The 20,322-nt window shown below is 38.0% G+C and overlaps 1 protein-coding gene across 1 annotated transcript in view; it reads right to left on the reverse strand.

Moving 5' to 3' along the window:
• LOC150081900 (mitogen-activated protein kinase-binding protein 1-like) overlaps positions 1–20,322 on the reverse strand; it is a 470,343-nt gene that overhangs the window by 185,006 nt on the left and 265,015 nt on the right. Inside the window, exon 17 of the mRNA XM_090378972.1 lies at positions 6,271–6,446. Within this exon, the coding sequence (XP_090235098.1) occupies positions 6,271–6,446 (176 nt within the window). The remainder of the gene's footprint in view (positions 1–6,270; positions 6,447–20,322) is intronic.

Raw genomic sequence — 20,322 nt, forward strand, 5'->3', positions numbered from 1 at the left:
TGAAAACATCTTAGGAAGTACCTACTAAATTTCGGACTGAAGTAAAACCAATTTGTCATGAAAATGCAATGCAGAAATTATGCAAATTACGCAATTCCTAAATGATGCTGATGCAGTCACTAACATTGATTCTTGATGTGAAAACATCTTTGGCAGCAATTACTAAATTTCATTTCGACAATCGGTGTTCAAGCCCGTTGGTGAAAATGTGAAAAGGAAATGATGCAAATTATGCCACTTCCTAAATGGCACTAATGCAGTCACTAATGTTAATTCGGTGGAGTAATTAGCAGGTGTGGGCATAAAACGTTGCATCATTATTTTGGACTGAAGTAAAGCTGATGAACGATGTAAGTTGAATGAACATTTATGTCATATATATATTTTTTTTTTCTGGTAGTTGTTGGCGCATCGGCATCTGTGGCCATAATGTACCTCCCAAGGTTTTTGCAGTACTCTGATCCAAGCCCGAGGCGGGATTCAAACCCGCGACCTTTGGGTTGCTAGGCAGGTACTTTACCCACCCGGCTAGCCCGGTCGGCCTTTATGTCATGTAGGAAGCAGCAGGTGTACCCACTACTTCCTACATGACACTAACTCAGTCACTAATGTTGATTTGGTAGAGTAAGTAGTGAGCATGAGCATAAAAAGTTACATTGTTCATAATTTCAGTCCGATTTTAAAGCAGTTCTGATTTTCGTCAAAGATATTTTCACATAAAACATCTTTCATACGTATAGAGTACACACATTTAGCCCCTTCTCAAGCTTCCAGGGTAAAACAATGTGTTATGAGATGCTACCTGTTAAAATTCTGGATATCCTGTCCAGTAATATGAACTTATATCTCAAAGTTACTAGAGGGTGAATACCTGGCTGGTACCCTCATTGAACTTATCAAAATCTTTAACCATTTACCACAACAAATAATGATGAACTGTCATCCTCTTCAACTGTAAAGCAAGCAACTTTTAATGAAACCTAGAAGAAGAGCAAAACAGACATTTGTACAGAACAATTTCAGAATAAAACAGATTCTTTGGAAACAACTATGCCCTTAAATCAGAAGTGGATTTAAGTATTTCTTTGAAGAAAGCAATCTTCCTGCAGCTATTCTCATGTAACCAAAACAGGAGCCCAGGTGAAATGCTATATTTCAATTTATATATAAATTCAATAGATTTTTTCTTTCTTTACTGATTTCTGTTCTTTAAAAAATTTACACATGAAATCATTGAAAAAATAACTGGATAACTTTTAGTAAACAATTTCTGATCTAAATATTGTTGAACATGGATGTTATCACCTTACAAAGGCTCTCACGTTTATATTCCAGTTTTAAGATCAAAACTAAATTGAATGTCAGTAACCACTAGACTAAATATTTCATAAGCATAAAAGCAGACAAAAGTACATTTCATTCTCTTAGTAAACAAAGCATTTCTTCAATTAATAACACTATTAAACATAGTTTTATTTTTTCAGATTAGTACTGTGACACACAGGAATGTCTTGTTTTGAAAGATTCCTTAAATCCTGAATAATGCTTATGAGTTCTTTATTTTCATACAGTTTACTTTTTTTTCTTTATTGTTGAATTTTTGTACTTCTTACATTCAGTACACAATCTTGATAACTAGATCAAGAGTATTACTCTTGATCTGGTTATCAGCAGTGATCATTCGTGTATTAAGAATTTGCAGATAAAGGAACCACTAGGTGGCAGTGATCACAGCGTACTGATGTGGAATTTACTTAAAGATATAATTACCATCAGGGGTAAAGGAAAGGGTTTTTGCTTCCGTAAAGGTGAGTACAGTGGTCTCAGACAGTTTTTAAATTCTGTACAGTGGGATCAACTGATGATGTTACCAACAGCAAATTCTAAGTGGGAAGCGTTCAAGGAATTAATCGTCAAAGCTACTAAAAGTTTCATACCTATTAAGAAATATTGTTCAAGGTATACGCCTAAATGGTTATCAAATGAACTAACGAGACTCGTGACAGAGAAGAAAAATGCAAGGAATGAATATAAATTATCAGGCGACACAGAAGCCGATGGCAGATATAAGCTAGTCTGTAATTAAGTCACAAAAGAGGTTAGGCAGGAGAAAGCAGATTATGAGAAATCTTTGGCAAAGGATGCTAAGAAAAACAGCAAGGATTTCTTAACTTATATAAACTCTAAAAGGAAGGGGATGAATCTGATTGGTCCACTTGATATCGATGGTTCGACTGTTGTTGATGATCCTGCTCAGATAGCAAACAAACAATGAGTATTTTGCATCTACATTCACACATGAGGAGTTATTAAGGTTTGAAAATGCCAGAAGGTTATCAAATTGTAGCAGGATGTTTAATGATTTTGTAATAACTGAAGCAAAGTGGAGGAGAAATTGTTGAAGTTAAACATAAGAATGGCACCTGGGGTGGATGGGATCTATCCAGTTATATTAAAGGAGGCAGCAAAGGAAGTAAGCAAACCCTTAACCATAATTATGAGAGCATCCTTGGACTCAGGGGAGGTCCCCATGGACTGGAGATATGCAAATGTATCCCCAATTCACAAAGGGGGATTGAAGGGTGACATGAGTATTTACAGAACAGTTAGTTTAACTTCTGTTCCAGGTAAAATAATGCAGTCACTGGTTAAAGATGCATTGCAGGATCATCTAGACAAGACTGCAGCAATAATTCAGATACAGCACGGGTTTGTTAAGGGAAAGTCTTGTCTGACAAATTTGATTGGTTATTATGATGTGGTTACAAAGGAACTGGATGCAAAAAATAATTTTGATATCATATACTTGGATTTCAGGAAAGCTTTTGACACTGTTGTGCATGGAAGACTACTGTACAAATTGGAACAGAATGGTATTAAGGGTAAATTGCTACAATGGATAAAAGGATGGTTGAGTGGGAGAAGACAGAGGGTGGAAATCAGTGGATGCTGCTCATTGTGGACTAATGTTATTAGTGGAGTCCCACAGAGTTCGGTGTTGGGTCCACTGTTGTTTTGTATATTTATCAATGATATTGACATATCAGGCTTAGTGTCGAAGTTTGCAGATGATACAAAGGTTGGCAGGGTTGTTAATGACAGTAATGGCAGTGTGCTACTGCAACAGGAACTAGAAACTTTGGGCAGATGGACTGAGAAGTGGCAACTGAAGTTTAACCTTGACAAATGCAAAATACTGCATATGGGTAAAAGTAACCCCAGAGAAACATACCAACTGAGTGATACTACACTTAAGGTTGTAGAAAATGAAAAAGACCTGGGAGTAACTGTGCAGTCAGATATAAAGTTTCTTGAGCAATGCAGACAGGCTGCCAGGGCAGGTCATGGGGTTTTGTCAATGATATATAGAAATTTTGCTAGCAGGGAGAAGGAGGTGATTGTCCCTCTGTATAAGGCAATGGTCAGGCCACGCCTTAAGTACTGCGTACAGGTCTGGAGGCCTCATTTTAGGAAGAATGTAGATTTGCTTGAGCGTGTACAGAGAAGGGCAACAAGATTGGTGAGGGGAATGAAGGGATCCTCTTACCAAGAGAGGCTTAAGTTCTGCAAATTGCAATGGCTGGAGACTAGGCACCTGTGCGGTGATCTGATTGAGGTGTATAAGGCCTTGAATGGGTTGAGCACACGATGAAATCTGATGGGATTCTTCCACTTGCTCAGATTACGAACCTAAGGGAGAATAAATTCAAATTAAGGAAAGACAGATGTAGAATAGATGTGCGGAAATTTGCCTTTAGCCAGCAGGTGGTTAATTGCTAGAACAAACTTCCATCTGTCGTTCACTACCATAAAACAATTGGACTTCACTACCATAAAACAATTTGCACATCGGTTTATTGGGCTTTTCTGTTAGTGCAATCTATTATAAATGGATATAAACCCGATCTTATTGCATTTGCGATAATACCAATAATTGGAATCCTGTGAGTTTTTTACTTTACAGTATTATGGTGAAATTAGTTCCCCTTCACTGAAATCTTCAATCATATAAAAAAACATAAAAAAATTTTCCTTCTCTTCATGCCTATTTACTTATTACAATGGTGAAGGGTTGTTGTTGTTGTTATTTGGATTTTAGGAGCATTAGCAACTAAGGCCATATTGCTCTGGGGATATGCGGTGGTCATTCCCTGACCTTTCCACATCCTCCGTATTTGGTGGTCATGGGCCCGAACCCCAGTCTAATCAAGAAGCGTGTACTACGCACTGCTTTATGCTAAAAGTCCTATATTATTTTTTCTTCCTTTTTGCTCACTCCAGGTTATCTATCCTTTCTCTGTTGTTAGTAGATATAATCATGTTCTTTCAGTAATGCAGTGCTAACAATGGTAGTGGTGAAAAGTTGAAGCAGTATTTTTATCTTGAGCGCTACACTATGGTGATAAAAAGTGTCAGCTTATTAAGCAACAATGAATTTAAACAATCACATATTCATTCTCTAACACTTTGAGATTAATTAAACTATACATATTTAAGTTATTTTCTTCAAATTGATCAGTTATACTTATTACCCTTTTTTTTATAATAGTATAACAAGAAAATTTTCATAGCAAATAATAAAACATTTATTGATATTATTGGAGACCAATTCTATTGGCAACTCATTTTTCTTCAGTAATTGTTTTTTATAGTTCTTTAAATATTGTTAGGCAGTCCGAAAGAAAGCTGTTATCCACTAAAAATCAGGGGATAACTATTGCTTACTACAATAGGTTTGCAACAATTAAGAAAATTATTCAAAATGAGACACAGGGATTATTAGCAATTCCAAAAAAAACTTATCAGAAATGCTTACAGAGGTTTCAGAAGTGTTGGAATTAGTATATACAATGCCAAGGAGGCTTCTGTAGGTGATTCATCCAAATTACTGGTAAGCTTAATCATTTCCCAAATATCAGTTGAGTCCCTGAACTTTTTGTTCACACCTCATACATTTAAAAACCTAAGATGCCACCTGGGCAGTTCTTTCAAAGCTCACTGGCTTCTCATCAATTGGTGGGCAGCCTCTATTAGCAAAACATATGCTGAACTGTGAATAATGTATTTTGTCTATATGAACAATCAAGCAATTTGTGGAGGAAAAACTTCCATAGTGGCAGCATCTCAGATTTTTAAATATACAGCGAATTAACACATTCAGGTGATGCTGTGCAATTTAAAAAGATATCAACAATTTAAATAGAACAGTGGATGTTGGTCTCTAAGTTGAACATACATGGTGAATGGAGAGTACTTGGCACTCAATCTGCAGTGAGAGAAGCAAGTTGCCCTTTGAACGAAATCAAATGTAGGTAACATACACAAATTTTGATTTTATTTCAACTGTTGCATTGAAATATCTCTACAAATCCTACAGTACTGAAGGGAAGCTAATTTTTATGAAATTTAATCGTCAAATGAAGATTATGAGTCTTACATATTTTTTCTGTGCCAATTGCTCAGAAAGATGTGGCTAGATGGACAAACAGTTATTTAAGTGCTGCATATACTGATATTAAACACATATTTAGTTTGTCTTTAATTGAAAGGAGTTGTAAGTATTAATTAGTTCTACAATTCAAAATAAATATAATATAATTCAAATTTTATAATTAAAAATTTTAAAAATTCACTTAAAATATATGCTGTTTAATTTGATTAATCAAATTAAACAGCATATAATGAAGGTTATTTAAATTAAATGAAATTACCTGACTAGAGAAGAAAGGGGATTACTAAGCATTTTACTGTTTTGAAACTTACTCGCTTCTCATCCATTTAACTTCTCATGTGGCATTTCTCATTCATTTTATATACCCCTTTCTACATACTACAAATTTAGATGTTTATCTATCCCTCTTCATATATCACTTTTCTAACTTTCTATTTGTCATTACTGCAGTTGATTTTTTAGTGCTATAAAATAATAATGCTTACATTTATTTTTGTAATTTATACATTTTTAGAAAAGAGACATACGTACGTACGTATATACATACTTACATATAGCTGGAACTAATATCTAAATTCAGCTCTGATAATGGATGAATAATTCAAGTCATTAAAACTCATAATATTTATTGTTATTTTTACTGAAATTTGTACTAGTCTACATCACCAGCCACTAAAAGAAAAACACTACTGATGTTTTTATTTGGTTTCGAGAAAATTTCTTTAGACAATTAATAAATTTTGAAAATAAGAAAGGAAAATTTTATTATTAAATTATATTAATAAAATACTGCTGCATATCTTTACTTATCTACCTACCCATCTCCAGAAACAGAAATGATATGTTTGCCATTCTGAGTGAATTTTAGACCAGTGATTAATTCTGAATGGCCATTCATGGAAGCAATGCATTCTGCTTTGGAATAATCATAGATATAAAAATTTTTATCAGTAGAACTTGTCGCCAAAAAGGAACCAGATGGATCAATGCTGACCTGAAAAACAAAAATATAATATTTTTTTTCTTGTGACATCAAAGCATTATTTGAACATGAGTTAAAACCGAACCAAAAACAGATATTTTTCTTTTTCTTAGGAAAAAAGCAATGTGATTTCACACTCACCTTGGTATATCATAACCTGATAATATAAGCATGTTAATTAGCATAAGTATTAGCATTACTAGAGTCATATGATGCAAGAAAGCAAGCTTATACAGCACCAGCCAAAAAAAAAAAAAAACACCTTCCCATTTCACCCACCCATTCGCTCCAAATGTTTGTCTAGTTCTGCCTTGAATTTATTTAAGCTGTCCACTTCTACAATTTGCTTCATTGATTACAAGAAAGCCTTTGATAGAATACAATGGCCAAAACTCTTCTCAATCCTGGAAAAAATAGCAATAGAAGAAAACATACTAAACTTAATAAAAACATCATACAAAGTCCAAACAGCCATAGTATATATTGACAACTTGGAAAACAGACCCAACAAAAATAAAAAAAGGAGTTTGATAAGGCTGCCTACTTTCACCAGGCCTATTTAATATCTATGCAGAGAAAATGATAGCAGAAGCCCTTGAAAACAGCAATTTAGGAGTGACCATAAATGGCAAACAAATAAAAACAATAAAATTTGCAGTTATCAAGCAATTGAAGCAATCAAAAAGAGCGACCTGATAGAGATGTTATAGCTGATCAACCACACAGCCAAGGCTTATGATATGAAAATTAATATGAATAAAACAAAGTGCATGAAAATTCTCAAAGGACCCCAAAGCTATGAACATCAAAATAAGAAACAATAATATTGAACAAGTAGCAAAATTTAAATATTTAGGACAAATGCTGATGCAAGATGCACTGATGAAATAAAAGCACGAATTGAGCAAGCAAAACAAGTTTTAGGGAAAAACAAAAAATTCTGACAACAAAGTACTTGAATGAGCATATAAGGAAAATAATTCTAAAATCCTATGTTTGGAACATGGCCCGATATGCATCCCAAACCTGGACGATAAACAAATGAGACGGACAGAGAATTGAAGCATTCAAGATGTGGTGCTAGAGAAAATATAAGAAAATAAGCTGGACAAAAAAAAAGACCAATGAAGAAGTCTTAGAAGAACTAGGAGAAAAATGAAAAATTATAAACCAATCAAGGAGCGAAGAGGAAGGTGGTTTGGATACAATCTAAGACACAGTGAAATGAAAAGCCTGATTATAGAAGGAAAGATTAATGGAACTAGACCCAGAGGGCGACTGAGAAACAATTTCATAAAGCAACTGCAAAGGGATACAACAACAAGATTATACCAGGACTTGAAGAAGCTGGCACTCAACAGAGAGATGTGGAAAAAAAAAAGTCATCAATACTACCAACCAGTTATAGTGACTGAAGGGACCCATGATGATGATAACTTCTACAACGACAGATGGACGTTTGTTCCAGAAATCAACCACCCACAGCGCTAAAGGCAAATTTCCACACATCTATTCTACAACTGCCTTTCTTGATTTGAATCTGTGTCCCCTCGAGCGATTAATCTGGACAAGGGCAAAGGCTGATGACGTTGTAGAGCGGAAATCATCTTTTAAGGGCACAAAAGGTGATACTGTTGTACACATTGGCACTAATGATATTAGGAGAAGGACACCGGTGGAATTACTTAACAAATACAGGTCACTGTTGAAAAAAAACCGTGAATTAGGGTTGAATTTGAAAGTGTCTGCAATTCTGCCCAGATACGATAGGGGGCAGTATATGATGAGAGCCTCGATCAATTCGGCCCTGGAAAGATTGTGCAAGGGTCAAGGGGTAGAATTTTTTTCAGCCTGATCTGCACTTGTTAACAGGAGAAACTGCTTCTACAGGGATGGGATACACTTAAATAGAAAGGGAGCAAGAATATTTGCTCATGCTATCGAGGCAGTGTTAGGTGGGCCGGAAAACTGCTAGCTTGGGGGGGATAAGAGAACTAATAGATTAACAGTAGCCACTGGCAAAGGTGAAAGTGATTCTTACACTGCTTCTACTGGAATGAGCAGCAGCCTGGAAAACAAGATGCAGGGGATTTCAGAGACTGCTGGGAGTCATTGCAGTACAAGTAAACACATGGGTTGTGTTAGGGTAGCTAAGAATAGGAACAGGTGCATGTATACTTGCGTGTACACCAATGCTAGGAGTTTGGTAAATAAATTTGATGAATTTGAGGTATTGCTCAAAACATCAAAGGCAGATATTGTTGGGATATCAGAGACGTCGTGTCACACAGATATAAGGAATGCAGAACTGGAATTTGGGGAGTACAATGTGTACAGAAAGGATAGACAGGATAGGAAGGGAGGAGGGGTTATGCTATTAGTTAAGAAACACATAAAATCCAAGGAAGTGAAGCCAGTCGACATCGCTGGACAGTGCAGTGTCAAGTCAGTTTGGTGTGACATAAGCATTGGGAGAGCAAAATTGAGAGTAGGAGTGTGTTATAGGCCTAATGACTCTGATGAGTATAATAAGAAACTGTACAGGGATATAGTGGACCAGTAAATCAAAGAGTCTTATAATGGGGGGATTTTAATCTCCCCATTATAAGACTCTGATATCGACTGGAATTTGTGGGTTGGTCACTCACACACTAGCAAGGCTTTTGTGGATTTATTGGATGATTGTTTTCTACATCAGCATGTTCGTGAGGCAACTAGAGCGAGTAATACTCTTGATATGATTATCAGTAGTGATTCTTCATGCATTAAGAATCTGCAGATAAAGGAACCAGTAGGTGGCAGTGATATGAGTGTGCAGAAGTGCGATTTACTCAAAGAGGTAACTACCATCAGAGGTAAAGGGAAGGGTTTTTGCTTTCATAAAGGTGACTACGATGGTCTGAGACAGTATTTAAATTCTATACAGTGGGACCAACTGATGATGTTACCAACAGCATATTCAAAATGGGAAACATTCAAAGAATTTATCTTGCAAGCTACTAGGCTTTACATACCAACTAAGAAATATTCTTCAAGGTTTAGGCCTAAATGGATGTCAGATGAATTAATAAGACATATGACAGAGAAGAAAAATGCATGGAATTCATATAAATTGATGGGTGACATGGAAGCTCTTGTGACAACCTCAAGGACCTAGTCCTTGAGGTTGTCACAGACATTCTCTCAGATATACCAGACAAGCTGTACTTGCTACCTGGGAGTCTAAAATGCTGATGGAACTGATATTCGGGTGACACTCAAAACAGGTGGACCCAATTTCGGTGAAGTCTGGACGGTCTGTGACAGCCAAATCCTCTGCTTGCACCTTCACGATGGTGGGACTGCCAGTAATCCTCGGTATAACCTCCATGCACAAGTACATGGTGGGTGACCACCCAGGTGTGAACCAATGTAAACAAGGGTCGAGGTGTGGCATCCACACGACATGGAGGAATGCCGCCCCTCTATGTTACCAGGCAGTACTAGGTGGCAGATGACTCTCATCAACCGGTGCAATACCACCACTTTGATTATTGGAGGCTTGAAGTGGTGGAACCCATGTTCAGTCTCTAGAGCTAAGTTCCGGTCAACCCTTCCCTATCTCTTCCATCATGCAGTATGATTGATGACTTTTGGGGTTATGATCAACATCGTGGCTAGATCCAATATTAAATACATTTCGAGGGTACAGCTCTAAAACGTTGTTCGCAAGCTGGCCGCTAGTTAGTACACCGGACTGAACCTATTGGTAACTCTCTAGGAGGCTTCCGGATCAGCTAGTGTATAATCTTGCTACCTCTACTCTGCCAGATAGTGACTGGAGGGAGTCCGAGTAGTGTGCATGCAGGGAGCATTGTTGAGGCCACGTTATGTCAGGGATCTGAGTATATTCTTACCATGTGTATGCCATATCCAAAAATTTCATTACTTCATACAGCATGCCCCACCACTTCAGAGGTGGTACTTTTTCTTACTATTGAATACACCATGAATTGTCAAACTAATAGAGCAAGCTTAACTGTAAAAAGATCTAAACCACTCAAGCACTTCCTAATTCATTTCACAAATATACGTGGTCTCAATTCTAATCTCATTCTAATCGATGTCCATTTCCACTTACAGTCTGCCAAACACCATTTACTTTTTCTGACAGAATCTTAGTTATCGGTTGATTCAACTACTGCTCATCTCAGATGCCCAAATTATTCACTGAATGATTCCTTTCGCTTCAGAGGTGGTACTTGTGCATATGTCCATTCTGATATTCCCTGTCAGAGACTTGGCAATTTGGAATCTCCTCTCTTTGATCTTCTCTGGCTTAAAATCTCTCTACCTCATTGTGTCAAATTCATTTGTTGCCTCTACCGTTCTCCCAACTCCACTAATCACTTGGAGCTCTTTGACTTCCTCTCTTTGCAACTTGACTTTCTCCAGTCCAACTTTCCTAACAGTGAGGTAATTTTCCTTGGTGATTTTAATGTTCACAACTCCAGCTGGCTTCCGTTTTCTAGTCACACCGACCCGGCTGGTTGAGATGCTGAGGCTTTTGCAATTACTAATGACCTTGCACAGATTGTTCATTTACAAGAATACTGGACAATCCTAATCATACAGCCAATACGCTTGATCTTTTTCTCACAAACAACCCTTCTAAGTACACGGTCGAAGTGAGAGGTCCTTTAGGCATTTCAGATCACAACTTGGTGATTGTCTCTTCTCCAATGGAGCCTTTATCTCATAGCTATTCCCAACCTCATGTTGTTTGGCATTACAAGAATGCAAAATGGGATGACCTGCAAGATTTCTTTTCTTCTTTTCCTTGGTCGGATTACTGTTTCAAAATTTCTGGTGTCAACATTTGCTCAGATCGTGTCAGTGAAATTATTTTTGCAGGAATGGAATCCTTTATCCCAAACTCCACTTTAAAATCTCGTCCTTTATCTAAACCTTTGTTTTCCAATAAATGTACTAAGACTGTTCAAGAGAAGAATGTTGCATATTGTAATTGGCTTGTTTCTAATTCTTTAGTTTCATTTTCTGCCTAAACTAAAGCTCGCATCAATTGTAAAGCAGTTATTAATCAGTCCAAACTAGAGTTTGAACAGGCTAAGAGTAGAAAACTTGCTTCTTGCCCTAATGGTAGCCGAGCATTCTGGTCTCCTGCCAAAGCTATTGGCCACAACTTTTGCCCATCGCTGCTCCCATGCAGCGCCTCTGTAGCCAGGTGGGAAGGAGCAGCAGTGCGTAGCACACGCTTCTTGATTAGACCGGGGTTCGAGCCCGTCACCACCAAATACGGAAAGGTCAGGGAATGACCACCGCATATCCCAGAGCAATATGGCCTTAGTTGCTAATGCTCCTGAAAAAAAAAACAAAAATAACAAATAACTCTGCTCCCACCTCAGTCCAAACCAGATGGTTCGGTTGTCACTTCAGCCAAGGATAAAGCTGACCTGCTAGCATCCAATTTTTTTTCCAACTCATGTATTAATGATCTTGGAAAAACACCATTCCCACCCAACATGCTCAATTCAATGCCTCCTGTGGTCTTCCGTCAAAAGGATGTCAGAAGGATTTTGATGAATCTTGATGCTAAGAAAGCTCCAAGTCCCGATGGTATTTCTCCACTTGTTCTCAAAACCTGTGCTCTTGAACTTACTCCTATTCTTTGCTGCCTTTTTTCACTTTCTTATTCCAAAGGTGTTTTTCTTTCTGTTTGGAAATTTGCTCATATCCAGCGAGTTCCTAAAAAGGGTGACAAATCCCTCCCATCAAATTATTGTCCCACTGAAATCACTTCTACTCTTTCTAAACTAATGGAGAAATCAATTAACCGCCAACTCTTAAACTACCTAGAAACCTTCCATCTGATCAATGATCACCAGTATGGATTCCGTCAATGTCGATCCACTGGTGATATTCTGGCTAGTGACCCATTTACTTACTAATTCAATGAAAAGGTTTGGTGAAACACAAGTAGTTGCTCTTGACATCTCAAAGGCTTTTGATCATGTTTGGCATAAAGGTCTTCTAAACAAGCTTCCATCTTATGGCTTGCCAACTGTTTTTAGTAATTAGTTATCCAGTTTTCTCTCTAATCGCTCACTGAGGGTGATGGTAGATTGCTCTCTGTCTTCTAACTTCTCCACTAATGCTGATGTCCCCCAAGGTTCAGTTCTTTCCCCCACTCTTTTCCTCTTGTATATTAAAGACTTTCTTCCATTGACTGGAAATCCTATCCATAGTTTTGCCGATGATAGCACATTGCATTCTACTTTCCATTTTGAGAAACCTTGCCCTGCTCAATCAGCTTCAACTTCTCGAAAATCTGCTACCAATTCCTTAAATGCCGATCTTCGGGTAATTCTCCAGTGGGGCAATGACAACTTAGTCATTTATGACTTTCTAAACTCAGTCTTGTCTTAAGATTCTTCTGCTCCTATACTTATCTTTAGTGACATTTCGATTTTTAGGCAAAATGATATATCTCTTTTGGGGATTACCCTGACTTCTAATCTCTCTCGGCACAAGCACATTACAAATATTGCTTCCTTTGCATCTTGGAGAAAACTTGGTTTTCTCTTTTGCTGTTGGCGTTACTTTTCTTCCAAACAGCTGCTCACTCTGTATAAATCACAAATCGGCCCTGCCATGGAATATTGTTCCCACATCTGGGGTGGTGCTCCCAAAACCTCTCTCAGGCTTCTTGATTCCATTCAGAAGAGGGCAGTTAGGTTAATTAATGATTCATCTCTAACAGTCTCTCCACTCGATGTCTCATAGACGTACTGTTTCTGCTGCATGCCTCTTCTAAAGATACTTCCATGGGCACTGTTCTTCTGAATTGGCTTCTATAATTCTCGCTCTCTCTTTCAGAACAGTCTGAACTTGCCGCCACCAGCCAACATCCATTTACTGTCCAACTTCAAACTCACAGAACCAACTTTTCATCTTCCTCGTTTATTCATTCAACTGCCGTTTTCTGGGAAACCTTCCTTCATACGTATTTCCTGAAAATTATAGTCTACAGATGTTCAAGTCCAATGTCAACAAATATCTTCTTACCATCTTCTCAACCTCGAACCCAAGCATGGTACTAACTAGTATAGGTTCTAATATCTCTTATGTTTGGGGTTTACATAAAAAAAAAAAAAAAGCCTATGATAGATATAAGCTGGTCTGTAACCAAGTCACAAAGGAGATAAGTCAGGCAAATGCAGATTACGAGAAATCTTTGGAAAAAGAGGCAAAGAAAAACAGCAAAGAGTTCTTTACCTATGGAAACTCTGGAAGGAAAGGGGTGAATCAGATTGGTCCACTGGATATTTATGGTTCAACTGTTGATGATCCTGCTCAGGTGGCTAACAAACTAAATGAGTATTTTGCATCTACATTCACACATGAGGAGTTATTCAGGGAGGGGAATGCCAGAGGTGAATTAAACTCTGGCAGTGAGCTAGATGATTTTATAATAATTGAGAGGAAAGTGGAGGAGAAATTGTTGAAGATAAACATAAAAAAGGCAACCGGGGTGGATGGGATCTATCCAGTTATATTAAAGGAGGCAGCAAAGGAAGTAAGCAAACCCTTAGCCATAATTATGAGAGCATCTTTGGACTCAGGGGACGTACCCATGGACTGGAGAAGTGCAAATGTGACCCCAATTCACAAAGGAGGATCAAAGGGCGACACAAGTAATTATAGACCTGTTAGTTTAACTTCTATTCCAGGAAAATTAATGGAGGCACTGGTTAAAGAAGCACTGCAGGATCATCTAGACAAGATTTCAGTTATAGCTCGGACACAGCATGTTTTTGTTAGGGGAAAGTCTTGCCTGACCAATTTGATTGGATACTATGATGTGGTCACCAAGGAACTGGAAGCAGGGAATAACTTTGATATCATATATTTGGATCTTAGAAAGGCTTTTGATACTGTTGCACATGGAAGACTGCTGAACAAATTGGAGCAGTGTAGCATTTGAGGCAAATTGCTGCTATGGATAAAGGTTTGAGCAAACTCAAACCATCTGAGCAGGCTCAAACCTTTCAAGGCCTTATACACCTCAATCAGATCACCTCACAGGTGCCTAGTCTCCAGACACTATAATTTGCAAAACTTAAGCCTTTCTTCATAAGAGCAACCCTTTGTTCCATTCACTAATCTTGTTGCCCTTCTCATACCAACAGCTCTACATCCTTCCTAAAATGAAGTCTCCAGACTTGTACACAGTACTGAAGGTGTGGTCTGAACATTGCCTTACAAAAGGGGATAATCACCTCCTTATCCCTGGTAGAAAAATTCCTGTATATCATTGACAAGACATCATGAGCTACTCTTGATATCTGTCTGCACTGCTCAGAAAACTTAATATCTGACAGCACAGTTATTGCCAGGTCCTTTTCATTCTCTATCACCATGAGTGTGGTACCACAGAGTTGATATGTTACTCTGGAGTTACTGCTATCAAAAGGCAGTACTTAAAATTTGTCAATGTTAAACTACAGTTGCCACCACTCAGCCCATCTGCTCAACTTTTCTAAATCCTGTTGCAGTAGCATACTATCATTAGTGTCATTAACAACCATGCCAACCTTCATATCATCTGCAAACTTGGACATTAAGCTTGATATATCTTCATCAATATCATTAATGAATACCGAAAACAACAATGGGCTCAACACTGAACCCTGGGGAACTTTAATAACTTTAGTTCATGAAGAGCAGTGTCCATTGATAACCACTCTCTGTCTCCACTCACTCAACCATCATTTTATTCATAGCAGCAACTTGTCTCCAATGTCACACTGCTCCAATTTGTACAGCACTTTTCCATGTGTAACAGTAATGTTATTGATAACAAGAGTTAACAGAGTTATGTTACAAGGACATGAAAAAGGAAGGTGCAATGGATGCAAAATACCTTGTCATCAATGAGAAGTCCTCCCAAAACATTTGTTTAATGATTATGATGTAGTTATAACAGCAGAAAGGGTTCCCCTGAAACCAACTACAAACCCGGTATACTACTGCATGATTCTGTGCAGGAAAGGCTAAATCACAAAAATATTATATGGCAATGAAATCTGTTTAGCAGTCACTAAATCTAGCTCTAAAATTCATCTCTTTGATGAATCTCGTATTTTAGATGGATAAATCTGAAAGCTGGCTTTGAACACTATTTGTTAAGGTTTTACAGTAAAAGAGGATAGCTCCCATAGTAATGCACACTACATGGCCAACTCAGTAACTGTGCTACTTGAAGAGTTGGTGTCAGTTGTAGTTTCATTCTTGTGAAAGAAAGCAATATCAGTTTCACATTTCTACCATAATCCATTTTTGTGCCACAGAATTTTAAAATGGAAAAACCGAGACATGTCAAGTAATATATGAAGAGTAGTGCTTATACATCAAAACTGAAAAATTACATGGCAAAAACTCAACCAAAATTCATTCATAATTAGTTTAAGGGAATGTGTGATAACAATTCGGTAGATAGGAGTACAGTGTTTAATGGAAAAAAATGTTTTTGAGAATGATGAAAAGCAATCTATATAAGCCAGTACTGGGAAGAGCAATAACTGCATCCAGTAATCCTTGGCTTTCATTTCTCCCACAGTAATGGATAAAGACCAAACAATAACAAAAAAGAAATTGTTGTAAAAGGAAATGTGAAGGATGCTCTATCACCTTCTCTTCATTTCTACAAAAATCAGTCCCTTCTGTTAATAAGTAGTAGTCATACTGGAAAAAAAAAATCTACCTCATGAGCCTTGCACAATCTGAGGGCCAAATTTATTCACAAAGTATTCATCAGAAACTCCCTCCTAGCAAGATTCCAGCAGTTGTAAATTCAGCCTTAATGCCTCATGGCTTTTTCTCAACATCAACTCATACTTTCTAAATAAAGACTGTGTTTAATGCCAATATATATTCAACAATATCACCTATATGCCTTTAAACAATGATTATTGTTCTACAATATCATTAGCTCTAGTCCCTGGTAAACTACTGGTCTTATTTAAGCTATTCTTATTGCATAAAATACCTTTGGTTCTGGAGAACACAGTCATCAAGAATAACTACCTCCTGTAGGTCTAGAAAGCATTCTGCTTGTGATGATTCTGCTCTAGCACTGAGGTGGGCAGCTGAGTACTTAATTCAGTTCTTTCAAGGACAATTGACCATTTTCTTCAAGTTCACAAATTCATCCATCAAATTGCTAAATTTCTGCTTAATTCCTCAAAATCTTTGTCTCTTTCTCTGCATCTAGCACACAAAGCATTTCCTGTGGCATTATGTTGGCACAAGGACACTTGGAATATATGCCACACATATATACGCACATGCACAATGCAAGCAATAATGCCTTGATTTGTAGAACTGCCTTCAACAATTTTCTCCCACCCTCCCCCAAACCAAAGGCATACTTACTGCTCTAGTTCAGGGCATGAAGTTTAAATTAAATTAGACCTACAGCACTATACCTCGGTATTACACTTTTACCACAGTAACATTATGTGATATGCAAGTACAATAATAATACAGGTCAACCATCACTAATCCAGCCACTGGAATTATGTCCGAATTAACGGTTCCACCGTTAATTTGGATATAATTTCCACGAACATAATTTCAAATTTCCCGGGTCAGCACACCAACCTGCTGCTACTGTTTTGGTGGCGTTGGTTGCAGCATCAGCTGTTGGCGCGAACTCGTAAACACTGGCAAGCCATTCCCACTTGTTTTTTTTTTGCATTTATTATTACAGCATATGTAGTGATGCCATCATGCCATCACTACACAGCATATGTAGTGATGGCATGAGTAGTGCCTGTTAGTTTGTTAGTACAAAGCCCATGCAATCAGTAAAGGGAAGGACCCAACAGAGTTGAATGGGGAATGATTTGTGGCATTAGGAAGGTAGGGCCAGCACCTTAGCAACTGCAGGTGTATATTACTGGCTCTTCAAGGGCTGCCATATTGAAGATGTGACAGGAATGGTCCAAAGAGGGACACACAACCACCCAATGTGCTGGGACAGTACAACCACCACTGGTTGACAGTCAAGATGAACAGTGGTTGGCATGTGCTGTCTGGCACAACAGATGACTCACAATCCCTCAATTAACAGCAGACTACAACCAGGACACACAAAGAAATGTTTTTAAGCACAATGTCCAGCATACATGCCTATGGAGTAGATGACCTGTTCATGTGCCCACATTGCTAACCATCATTGGGATAACCTCAGTTTTGTTTTTTATAACCTGCAGTTGGCATGGGAACACCATTCTTGAACATTGGATAACTGGAAAAGAGTCGCCTGGTCTGATAAATCAAGGTTACAGTTCCATCGTGCCGATGGACAGGTGCATGTTCAATGGCAAGAAGTGAACACTTGCAACCAGACTGCATGGTTGGACAAAAACAGGCTGGCAGTGGTTGTATCATGGTTTGGGAAATATTTTCATTGGCATCACTGGGTCAGCTCATCCCCACTGAACACACCCACACTGCCAGATTCTATCTTGATATTGTTTTGGACCAATCCAGAATTTAAAACAAATACACCAACCGTTTAATTATAAAGGTTTAATACTGGAAACCATTGATACTACACTGTAAAATAATATATGCAAAAGACTGATTTACAAAATAAATATACGATGAAACTTTAATATACAATAAAATATAAATAAATAAAATATTTAAAATACAATAAAGATAAAAGCGATAAAACATTGACTGAAGTTTTCGGAGGCTTCCGCCTCCTTTCCCAACAACAATGAATGTTTAAGCAACACATCCTTAAGTAACAGGCTCACAGCACACGTGGTTGACCAGGCGCATGCTCAATATTTCTTTCATACGATCCAGAACCGGAAGCAGCTCGAGAGTGTGGAAATATAAAACGCTTGTCTTTTGCCAGGACCACAGCTTCTAGTAGGGGGTGAAATCGAACACCCCTGTCCCTATTCATACTATTGTTCTCAGACGAGCCTATCCACAAACTCTCTAGCCACTTACGGTCCCAGAACCTATGCGCCCGGTCAAGGATGACAGCATTCACCGGGGAGACCTGATGATGTTTCTCCCAATAATGCTCAGCAATGGTGGACTTATTGAACTCTGTGGTCTGTATAGCTCGCATGTGCTCCCCCAGACGGTCTTTTAGTCGCCGTCCTGTCTCCCCCACATAACATTCCCCACAGTCCGGGCATTTGATCTCATATACGACCCCACTACTGGAATCCCCAGGAATGGGGTCTTTGACCTGTTACAACACTGTAACACTTCCGACCCGGAAGCTGCACACAGCGTGCCTGAAAGTCACGTATCCATCCAAAATTTATTCTTCTCTTGACTTCCAGCCATTTATCATTATTACAGCTAATAACTTGTCCCAGATAAGTATATGACTCCACCTTTTCAATTACTGCTCCTTCAATCATTATTTTCCTTTCTGTGGCATAGTTGTTCATCATTACTTTTGTTTTAGCCATGTTCATCTTTAGTCCAAAATCCTTACTAACTGTGCATAACTGATTAAGATTTTCCTCTAATTCTTTGGGATCGTGGCTTATGACCACAATGTCATCTGCAAATCATAAATGGTTTAGATACTCTCTGTTCACATTGACTCCTTTCTGCGACCAGTCTAATCTTCTGAAAGCTTCCTCAAGGGCAGCAGTAAACAGCTTCGGAGATATTGTGTCTCCTTGTCGAACTCCTTTCTCGATTTTAAATTTGCTACTGTCTTTGTCTAGTCTAATAAAGGAGGTAGCACTCTCATATATTTTCTTCAAAATCATAATATATGGGGTATCTATGCCTTGTCCGAAACATTGCCTTATGCTGTATGGAGTCAAATGCCTTTTCATAATCCACAAATGCCAGGCATAATGGTGTTTTATATTCATTTGCTTTCTCCATTAGCTGTGATATTACGTAAAGGTGATCCATAGTTGAGAATCCTGTCCTAAAGCCAGCTTGCTCTTTCGGTTGATTCTCATCAAGTATTCTTTCTAATCTGTTAGTAATGATCCTTGTGAACAACTTGTAGATGTGGGATAACAAGCTAATTGGTCTATAATTTCCAATTTATCTCTTTTCTTATGCAGCAAAACTATGATTGCATTATTCCACTGCTTAGGCGTCACACCTTTTCTAATGCACTTTGTGAAGTGCCTTGCCAGTTTTTGTGTTATGTCTCTTCCTCCCAATTTTAACAACTCTACAGTAACTTCATCTTCCCCTGGGGCTTTCTGATTCTTCATTTTCTTCAATGCATGTTCTACCTCATAAGGAAGAATATCGGGTATGTTGTATGTGTTGCTACTTTGCAATCCATCTTCCCCACTGCTGGCATCATTCCCTCGCTCCTTGTATAATTCTCTATAGTAGTCTTCTGCTATTTGAATTATGCCTTCTCTGCTGTTTATAAGTACACCATCGCTATTCTTCAGTTTCAGCATCATTTGTCTTTCTGTATTACTGCTCATGGCTGCCGATTTAAATCCTTTGTTTTCCCTTAATGCTTGTTCTACTTTTCTTGTGTTAAATCTTCTTATGTCCTCTCTGAGTCTCTTTCTAATGGCTTTGCATAACTCAGTATACCTCAGTATACTCAATTTTCTCCCTGTCAGTGTTTTTCTTGCTCTTCATTTGTCGTCTTCGGTTCATCATGACAAGTGTTTCTTGACTAATTTTTTCTTCTTTGGATTTCCTTTTCCTTATAGGTTTCTTGGGCTTTATCACTTCCAGAAAGTTGTAATATTCCTCGTCGATATCTTGGTCCTGAGCAGTCTGCAGAAGCTCAAACTTGTTCTTAAGTTCCAGTACATACTGCTTTTTCTCCTCCTCTGTTATCTCAAAGACCTTTGTA

This window comes from Mastigoproctus giganteus, chromosome 8 (assembly GCF_048544385.1).
Source record: "Mastigoproctus giganteus isolate SK-2022 chromosome 8, ASM4854438v1, whole genome shotgun sequence".
NCBI classification, from domain to species: Eukaryota; Metazoa; Arthropoda; class Arachnida; order Uropygi; family Thelyphonidae; genus Mastigoproctus; species Mastigoproctus giganteus.